The following is a 10,809-nucleotide window of genomic DNA, read 5'->3' as shown; positions in this document are numbered from 1 at the left end:
GTGGATCACCGCTAGAGAGGAGGACGCTTGACCTCCTTCACCCTCTCCTAAGGATCTGCAAGGAAACATGGATATACGATCTCCCTAGGTAACACAATCTCTATACGCAGTTTTGTGTTTTGCGGATTTTTTGCGCACCAATCTTCGCACGACGACGAATATCTTTTTGGGAATCGGGGATTTTGTTTTCTTGTTCTTCCGCTGCGCATATGATGTCGCCTCCAATGATTTCCCAACAGTGGTATCAGAGTCAGGTTGTTTGTGCGAATGATTGGTTTTGAACTGCGTGTATTGTGTTTAGGAAGAATATTGACGTCAAAATCGTTGACGCAAAAACAAGGAAGGGCAGCAACAGTTGCTGCCCTCGATCTGCATGCCTGCAGCCACTTGCAGCGGCAGCCGCAACCGCAGCCAGGCAGCACAGCGCCGGCGCATGCGCAAGCGCTGTGCCTGCAGCAGCCAGCCGGCGGCCTGCTTGCAGCAGGCTTGCTGCCGGCGGCGCTGGCAACCCACGGGCAGAGGCGCCGCAGGGCAGAGGCGCCGCAGGGCAGCGGCGCCTGCCGCCGAAAGGAAGCGGCGCCTGCCGCCGCTGCTCCCGCGGGCGAAACCCCCCGAAAGGGGCGGCCGCCCGGCGGTACAGCACCGCCTGCGGAGGCAGCGGCGCCCGAAGGGGGCGCCCACCCGCAGCGGCATCGCCGCCAGCGGGCGTGCCGCCTGCAGGCGAGGGCAGCGCCCTCGCCCCGCCGCACAGGCCGTCTCCAGCAGGGTGGCGGCGGCGGCAGCGGCAGCAGTAAGAGGGAATTAGGGTTTTGGGCAAAAAGACAGTTTTGCCCCTGTGAATTTGAGAAATTCCATTTTCTGTCATTTGTCAAAATTACGAAAATACCCTTAGGAATTGAGAAATTCCCTACATATCCCTGATTTCAGAAAAATATTAATTAATTAAAAGGTTTAGTTGATTATTATTTTTATTATTATCTAGTAGTCCTACATGATGATGATTATTTATACATGTGATGTATGATGTGTGGACGGATGATCATGGACCGTGTGATGTGTGTACTTATGATTATTATTATTGAGGTCTACGAACCTCCATTATATTTCTCGTTTATTGTCGGGCCTGCGTGCCTATTGTTAAATTGTAATCACATGAGGAGGTGCAGCGGGAGCGTGGATGCGATAGCGGGACCCACGAGACGAACGATCGTGATACATGGAGATGCATCAAGATGTCGACGGAACCGACGAGGACGAGATGGACGATCACAGGGCATGGAAATGCACCGTTGCACACATAGATCTTGATGTAAGTGATTAGGCCTACTAGCTCGGGCCTAATCATATTAGGTTGTGGTCCATGATCATCTGGTGTGATTAATTATACACATACCAGATATGTATATATATTTGCATGCGATGTAGATATATATTAAATATGTATATGTGTGACATGTCATATTAGGAGACCAAATTATAGAAACATCTCTCGATAATATTAAGTCGGTAAACGTGAGGCAATTAGATTGACCCACGTGGCCTTCTATCGTTATGAGTAGGAACCGATTCCCGGTGTAGGTTGATTTGGTCGAGTCCCTCGAGACTCACCTATATCGCGATTCGCTATCTTGCTTACGACATAGAGATGTCACCGGTGACCTGAGGACATGGTATGCTTGGTCGAGTCCCTCGAGGGTATATCATCAAATCAGACTCATCTTATAACGAAGGTGTTGACTTAACCGAGCATCATGGTTGGTCGAGTCCCTCGAGGCCATGGTGATTCGGAGGCCGAACAGGACGGGAATCACAAGGAGTTGTGATCGGCAAGAGTTGCCTACCTTTTAGGCTTAGTGTGATTGGTCGAGTCCCTCGAGGTTACACTAAGACGCTGATTGGATCCTGATCCCCACTAGAAGTCTGCCGGAGACTTCCGTTTTACGTGCTGAGGGTGTCGCGTGACTCGATAGTAAAATAGTGGGAGCATATTAAGATAGAAGTCCATATCTTGATAGTTTATTTCTTGCAAAATCTGCATGTTATTCATTTCTGCTACATCTTTATTTTCAGAAAATGTCGCTTTCAAATCCCTTACGTGGCATACTTGATGTCAACCGCCTCACTGGTCCAAATTATACGGATTGGCTCTGTAACTTGAGAATTGTTCTCACAGCGGAGAAAATCGTGTATGTCCTTGATACAGTGATGCCTACGCCCGAAGAAGGGGCAAGCGAGGATGAGATCGCTCGCTACGTGAAGTACATTGATGACTTCACTCTTGCTCAGTGCTATATGTTGGGCTTTATGACTCCAGAGTTACAGAGACAACATGAAAAGATGGATGCCAGATCTATTCTCCTACATGTCCGCAAATTGTTTGAGGAACAGGGAAGGACTCAACGATATGAGATATCCAAGAGCCTTTTCCGCGCTAGGATGACTGAGGGGACACCGGTTCAGAACCATGTCCTAAAGATGATTGAGTGGATAGAGAAACTCACAGGTCTAGGAATGGTCCTAGAGGATAACTTGTGTGTGGACATTGTGCTTTAGTCCCTACCAGATTCCTTTTCACAGTTCATAATGAATTTTAATATGAACAAGCTTGAGGTGACTCTCCCAGAGCTCCTCAATATGTTGAGGGAGGCAGAGAGTACTATTAAGAAAGAGAAGCCAGTTCTCTACACTGGTGACTGGTGAGACCAGAAAGAAAAGGAAAGCAGAAAGGTCCCTTAAGAAGTGAAAGGGCAAGGGCAAACCAGGTAAAGCAAAGGTTGCTAAGAAAGACCCAGCAAAGGACAAAGGCCAATGCTTCCACTGTGGTAAAGATGGGCATTGGAAGAGAAACTGCAAAGAGTACCTTGCAGAAAGGGCGAAACAAAAGCTTGATGAAGCTTCAGGTATATTCATGATCAGTCTCCATTTGTCAGACTCTTATGATAACACATGGGTATTGGATACCGGTAGTGCTTATCATATATGCAATTCGTTGCAGGTTCTGGCAAGGCCTAGGAGACTAGAGAGAGGCGAGATGGATCGCAAGATGGGTAATGGAGCAAAAGTTGCTGTATTAGCTGTTGGCGAGGTCGCCTTACATCTGCCTAGTGGAGCTTTTATTGCATTAGATGCATGTTATTTTGTTCATTCTATTATCAAAAACATTATCTCCATTTCATGTTTAACAGTTAGTGGTTATAAATTTGTTTTTGAGAACAATGGTTGTTCGATATTATTAGATGATAAGATCATCACGAAAGGAATATTGCATAATGGTTTATTTATGTTAGACACCACTCCACATATCATGAATGTAAATGTGTCCAAAAGGAAACGAGATGAGTTGAACAGTGCATACCTGTGGCATTGTAGGCTAGGTCACATCCATGAAAGAAGGATTCAAAAGTTGCTAAATGATGGATATCTAGATCCATTCGACTATATGTCTTATGCAACTTCTGAGCCTTGCATTCGTGGAAAATTGACCAACTCTCCATTTAGTGGAACTGGAGAGAGAGCCACTGAGTTGTTGGAACTCATACATAGTGATGTATGTGGACCCATGTCAACTCATGCCATTGGAGGTTACTCCTACTTCATTACATTTACTGATGATTTCTCAAGGTATGGATATGTGTACTTAATGAAGTACAAGTCCGAGTCCTTTGAGAAATTCAGAAAGTATAAGAATGAGGTGGAGAACCAGACTGGAAAGAGTATCAAAACTCTTCGATCAGATCAAGGATGTGAGTACTTAAGTACAGAGTTTACTCAGTTCCTCAAGGACCATGGGATATTATCCCAATGGACACCTCCTTATACACCTCAGCTCAATGGTGTCTTTGGAAGGAGGAATCATACGCTATTAGATATGGTACGGTCCATGATGAGTTTCGCTGATCTACCCATCTCATTCTGGGGATATGCCCTAGAAACCGTAGCTTACCTTCTGAACAGAGTTCCAACTAAGTCGGTAGTGTCTACACCATATGAGATATGGAAAGGGAAGAAGCCTGATCTTAAGGTTGTTAAGATTTGGGGCTGCCCAGCCCACGTTAAAAGACACAACCCCGATAAGTTAGAATCAAGGACAGAGCGATGCATATTTGTGGAATACCCAAAGGAAACTTGTGGGTATTATTTCTATCATCTCGAGGACCAAAATGTCTTTGTAGCTAAGAGAGCAGTGTTCCTTGAGAAGGAACATATTCTTGGCGGAGACAGTGGGAGAATGATAGAGTTGAGCGAAGTTAGAGAACCAAGCACAAGCACCACTCTACAGCCCGAGTCTGTTCAGGTACTTAATACATAAGTTTCAACTTTACGCAGGTCTGATAGCGTATCTCATCCTCCTGAGAGATATGTGGGACATATTAGAGGAGATGATGCTGAGGATATTGATCCTCAGACCTACGAGGAGGCTATTATGAGTATAGACTCCGGGAAGTGGCAAGAAGCCATGAATTCTGAGATGGATTCTATGTACTCCAATAAGGTTTAGAACCTAGTTGATGCACCCGAAGGTATTGTACCCATCGGTTGCAAATGGATCTTTAAGAAAAAGATCGGAGTAGATGGAAAGGTAGAGACCTATAAAGCAAGACTAGTGGCTAAAGGGTATCGTCAAAGGCAAGGTGTTGACTACGACGAAACCTTCTCACCCGCAGCAATGCTAAAATCCATCAGAATTCTATTGGTTATTACAGCACACTATGATTATGAGATCTGGCAGATGGATGTGAAAACTGCATTCCTCAATGGGAACCTCGAGGAGGAGGTGTATATGATGCAACCTGAGGGATTCGTATCCAAGAACTGTCCAGATAAGGTGTGTAGGTTGCTTAGATCCATTTATGGACTAAAACAAGCTTCCCGAAGTTGGAACATAAGATTTGATGAGGCAATCAGATCTTATGACTTCGTTAAGAACGAAGATGAGCCTTGTGTGTACAGGAAGGTAAGTGGGAGCGCTATCACCTTTTTGGTGTTATATGTGGATGATATCCTCATCATTGGAAATGACGTAGGAATGCTATCCACTGTAAAGACTTGGTTATCTAGACACTTCTCCATAAAGGACTTAGGGGAAGCATCCTATATCTTGGGGATTAGAATCTATAGAGATAGATCTAAGAGGATGCTTGGCTTGTCCCAGTCCAGGTACATAGAAACCATTGTCAAAAGGTTTGACATGGAAAACTACCAGAAGAAAGGGCAAACATGAATATGATACCTTATGCCTCAGCAATAGGGTCTATCATGTATGCCATGCTATGTACTAGGCCTGATATAGCGCATGCTCTGAGTGTCACGAGCAGGTATCAGGCGGATCCAGGCTTGGAGCACTGGAAAGCAGTAAAGTGTATCCTTAAGTAGGACTAAGGATCTTTTACTAGTATATGGAGGTAATAGCCTTAAGGTTGAAGGCTTCACTAACTCAAGTTTTCAGTCTGATGTCGATGATAGCAAGTCGAATTCAGGGTATGTGTACACCTTGAATGGAGGAGCAGTGTGCTGGAAGAGTTCCAAGCAAGATACCACTGCTGACTCGACCATAGAGGCGGAGTACATTGCTGCATCGGATGTAGTAAAGGAGGGAGTCTGGGTGAAGAAGTTCATCACAAATTTGGGAGTCGATACAGATAGCGACAAGTCGACTTCCTTATATTGCGACAACTATGGGGTGATTACTCAAATAAGGGAACCCGGGTCTCATCAGAAGTGTTCTGAGGAGGTTCTAGCTTATAAGAGAGATCGTAACCCAAGGAGATGTAGTAGTGGAAAGAGTTCCATCCGAAGATAACATTGCAGATCCACTGACAAAGCCGTTGTCTCAGATTGTCTATGAGCGTCACAAGAGTCTGATGGGGATCAGACACATAGGTGATTGACTTTAGGTCAAGTGGGAGATTGCTAGTCATAGGTGCCCAACAAGCCAATCACGTGAGTGATGGCACGTGTGACTTGATACAGAATCTTTTTGCTTATTATATTTTGGCGTATATCACTTTATAACTATTGCATAAATGCATATATATATTGTGATGTCCTTGGATTTGTGCAATGGGAATCGGATCGTGATGAGATCACGATAATGAGATCGATTCACCTTTAAACACATATCCTAAATAATCCCGGTCATAGGTTACTCGAGAGGGACATCGTGATAACCGGATAGACTGGTGTGCTGTATACCCGTCCATATGATGGATGCAGCTGGTCTCATAGCTGCTCGTGTAGGGACACTAGGGATACAGTACTGGTGCTCATTGGAGAATGAGTTCACTGATTGATCCGCTTACGGAATGCTGGATGGTTGATGATGCCTTATTGTCAGACAGCGATTCCGTAGTCCTAGTGGTGTATCTGGTCCTTAGACTTGAGACACCAAGGATGTCCTGTATGAGTGCTCCACTCTTTTATATCAGACTTATAGGTTTGGCTGTCCCCAGATCTAGTACAGCTGGTCATTGGGAGTGGTAGTCGACCTTACGAGGGCTATTGAGTGTCGATAGAGGATCATCCACTCTCGGCGTCATGAGAGGAATATCCTATGTGTTCTTGCTCAGACAAATCCCTGGCCAGGGTCATTCGGGTTGAGAGAGAAAGAGTTCTCCGGGAGAATCCGATTAGAGCGAGACTCGAGTAGAAACCGTATGGGTCTGACAGCACCATGCTCGATATACGGTCTCTGGGATATTGGATGGATGAGGGACTATAGGCACATGGTAACTGAGGACAGACAGGTCCAATGGATTGAATTCCCCTGTATCGTCTGGGGACTACGGCGTAGTGGCCTAGTACGTCTGTAGTCGATGAGTCAAGTGAATTATTACAGAGATAATAATTCACTCAGTCAGAAGGAGTTCTGACAGGTATGACTCACGGCCAGCTCGATATTGGGCCTAGAGGGTCACACACATATGGTAGGCATTGCGATGAGTAGAGGTTCGGATATGAGATATCTGACGGAGCCCTTGTCTTATTGGATGCAGATCCAATACCCACTAGGGAAGGACCCATTAGGGTTTGACACGGGATCTCTATAAATAGGAGGGATTCACAGCCTCATAGGCTAGAGTCTTTGCTTGCCTTTCCTATTCTCCTCTCCCTCTCCACCTTAGAGTAAGCCTGGAGATTTGAGGAGCGTCGTCGCAACCCTGCTGTGTGGATCACCGCTAGAGAGGAGGATGCATGACCTCTTTCACCCTCTCCTAAGGATCTGCAAGGAAACAGGGATATACGATCTCCCTAGGTAACACAATCTCTATACGCAGTTTTGTGTTTTGCGGATTTTTTGCGCACCAATCTTCGCACGACGACGAACATCTTTTTGGGAATCGGGGATTTTGTTTTCTTGTTCTTCCGCTGCGCATATGATGTCGCCCCCAATGATTTCCCAACAATTTCTCCCTATGTCAAACATACAACAAATGTATAACCTCCATGGTTCAAATTATAGGCATACTAACCACACAATTGGCATGTCATGAAAAATAACATATCAATTACTTTCTTATAAAACTAAGAGTTTAATAAATATTTTTTTATATATTTTTCATAAAGGATGTAATCATATATTATTTTCCTAATCCTTTTCAAATATAATGCTAGATAAATATTTTCATATAAATTTAGATAAGATAACTTAAAAACACTTATAAGCATTTCCAAATTTTTAACGTTTTAATTATTTTACAATACTTTTAAATAATAAAGATTTATAAATCATATAAATAATATGTATTAATCAATTTCAAATGTATGTTTTAATACTTTTGAAAATATATTAGATGAAGTTATCGAATATTTATTCTGATCGTATATCCTTGATATAATATATTCTGATTTTTTTAACCTTTTTTTTAATTGACCAATTTCCTTCTTTTATTTTCTTCCTAACATAAATATCCAATCAAGTAAGAACATGAAGATTCCTCAGTCTATAATCTAAAATATAAATCTAATTAATATAAAAGCAAGTGTATTGAAAACTATACCTAATATATTTTTTTGTGAATCCATTTGTATCAAAACCGGTCCTCGATAATTTTTCTTTTTGTTTTTTTTTTTATTCTAGGGAGCTAAAGGGATGAAGTCGATCGACTATTTGCAATTTAGTCCCCATAAGTTTTATATTTACATTCAGGTTCTTGGTAAAATTAGGGTCTTTAAAAAATATGCTCATTCATTTAGGACTTTGTAACTCTTCGTATGAAGGAAAATTTTAATCTTTATAACTTCTATAATATATAATGATAGAGATTTAAGTAAGGAGTTGCTTGGTGAGAAGATCTTGAGTATTCTTTGATAAATTTAGATTAGGATTAGAGATTTATGTAGAAAGATGAGCCTTTTGTAATATTGCTCTAAATATTAATATGATTATTTTTTCTAGGAGTCTAAAGAGAGTAAGCAAAAAAGTAGTAGAAATTCTTAAGTATTTATATGAGGTGTACAAGGAGCCTAGAGATTATGAGAAAAAATATATATAAAAAATTATTCGATATTTATATGAAAGGATATATAAGAGGAATTGTGGATGAGTTGGAATTAATTGGGGAGTTTTATAATTTATGTAAAAGAAGAATCTAGGTTTCTCTATGAATATAGACAAAGAGTGTTAAATCATATTAATTTGTATCAAATTATTATTATAATTTTTATTATTCATCATTGAGTTTCTCCCCCCCCCCCCCCAACACACTCCACGTCACGATTCCAGCAGCCGTTAGGAAGTGGGAAGATTGCAAATGAATTGTCCGGGAAGCATGCTGACTAGGAATTGATGCCCACGAGAAGTAGGCCCCACAAGCAAGTGCAACTAACGTTAAAAAAAAATGCAACACAAAGTGGGAGCTGCAGGAACGACCGGACACACACACGCAATAATATGGACCTACTGCTCGTGCGCGCGCATGTCGTCTCCACCAAAGTTCCCCGCCGCCGGCCACCCCCGCACGCACCTGTGCCTCTCCTAATTAATGTCGAAATTGTCGGGTTCCGATACAATCCAACCAAGGGGAGAGGTCGCATCTAGCTGGAAGCCACCACAATGACTGATCCCATTACGAAGCAGAATGTGAACCGACACGTTAATCACTAATGTTATTCCGTACAGTTATAACTATCATTTACTCATTCACGTACTCCCTGTGTGCTGGGAAAGGAATAAACTACGACGGCCACCTTCGCTTACTGTTTATGACAATGATGCTTGTTCCATTTAAGTTCAATTAAGATGTCAGTCCTTTCGTGCATTTAACTTCTTCCTAACATTCATTCGAAGCTTTCATAAACTTGTTAACATGCAGTTGCAGTTACATTTAAGTAAAACATAATTAGCCTTTGAGCTTTTCCCTAGTAGTTTTTTTCTACCAATTAAATAACGGTGCATCAGGATGTGACAAAACACTTTCTCATTTAACTGTAGTACCACTTACAGAGACCACGCGCGTATGCACTCTATCAGATCAATCTGCTACCATATGTACAGCCAAGAAAAGGAGAGAGAGAGAGAGAGAGAGAGAGAGAGAGAGAGAGAGAGAGAGAGAAAGCGAGAGACATGGATGGATGCCTAAGTTCGCAGTAGAAATATACTCAGCTGTTGCCCGGTGCTTCCAATCGGATTGATCATATGAAATGACTCCGAATCCACCGACCCGATGACCCGCTCGAAGCTCGCCCGAAGGTACAGGAGATCGCCACTGCCAGACTTTGTTTCTCTGGGAACGACTCCGGCGCCGACCGATACGGATTGCATTAGCTTGAAGATGGCCGCCTCGTCCTCGCTCATCTGCCGGCGGACGGCGTACCCCACTTTGCGGCCGTTGCAGTACATAGACCACGACGGGACACTGAAGAGCGCCATGGGCATCGATGAACGAGGGCGAGAGCGGTCGCATTCGAGCGCTATGCGGAGCACGCCAAGCTGCATCTCCTTGGCGAGGTAGGCGGTGGGGATGGTGAAATCGAGCAGGAGGATGGGCGAGTTCCGGGAGGGTTCGTCGTGCAGGCAGAAGCTGACGCGACCGCGGCGGTAGCAGAAGAAGGTACCGGTGACGATGGTGGTCGTGGAAGAGCCGGTACCGTGGGTGGAGCGGGTGTCGACGAAGTCGTGAGAGGCGTCGGAGGGTGGGAAGACGCAGCAGGGGACCATGTGCTGGACGAGGCTGCGGAGGGTGCGACGGAGGCGCACGTCCCTCGTGCAGTCGACGGCGATCGACGTATCGATGATGTGGAGACCACTTTGGCTCCCCAAGTCCATCATCGTCCTCATCTTCAAATTGTCACGGCAAGAAAGAGAGCGTTGGTGCGGTGCGGGGAACGATGCTTGAGATGGCCTCCTCTCTAACTAAGGAGGCAAGCGGGGCAGCCAAGGAGGGTGTCGGAGTCAGTGGACTATTCGCACGCATATGCACTGAATCCAATAGTCGCCAATAAAGAAGAGGAGAAGCAATTAATTACTGGTCGAGAGTTCGTTCACTAGAATTAACGGTAGGATTAAGTGCTTAATTATTTAATAGGACCGATGGAGATGTGCCCCTCTTCATGCATGCTGCGATGAGACTCGAGTCAAAGCTATGAACAAATCAATCAAAGATCGAGTGTAGTTGTCAAGGGGACCATGCACGCGTCCTACCTCGTTGGCTGATACCTCATGACATCAGATTTCTTTGATTCCCCGGCTGAGTCCGGCGATCATGAATCAATGACAGTAGTATGTCTTTTTCGTTTGAACGTTTGCAAGAGTGGGTTTCCGTTGTTCTACAAAGGGAGAGAGAATAGCCTTCAGTGCTTAGTGCTTGATAC

General features: G+C 44.0%; 1 protein-coding gene across 1 annotated transcript; it reads right to left on the bottom strand.

Annotated features, from left to right (window-relative positions):
• Nucleotides 1-9,455: 9,455 nt before the first annotated feature.
• On the bottom strand, nt 9,456-10,391 carry LOC135649140 (protein MIZU-KUSSEI 1-like). The gene has a single exon (XM_065167250.1). It carries the CDS (start codon nt 10,274-10,276, stop codon nt 9,575-9,577), a length of 702 nt encoding a protein of 233 aa, XP_065023322.1. The 5' UTR covers nt 10,277-10,391; the 3' UTR covers nt 9,456-9,574.
• Nucleotides 10,392-10,809: the final 418 nt, after the last annotated feature.

Source organism: Musa acuminata, chromosome BXJ3-9 (assembly GCF_036884655.1).
Source record: "Musa acuminata AAA Group cultivar baxijiao chromosome BXJ3-9, Cavendish_Baxijiao_AAA, whole genome shotgun sequence".
Taxonomy (NCBI): domain Eukaryota; kingdom Viridiplantae; phylum Streptophyta; class Magnoliopsida; order Zingiberales; family Musaceae; genus Musa; species Musa acuminata.
Note: the sequence above shows the minus strand (reverse complement) of the source record. Positions and strands in the feature narration are given on the sequence as shown.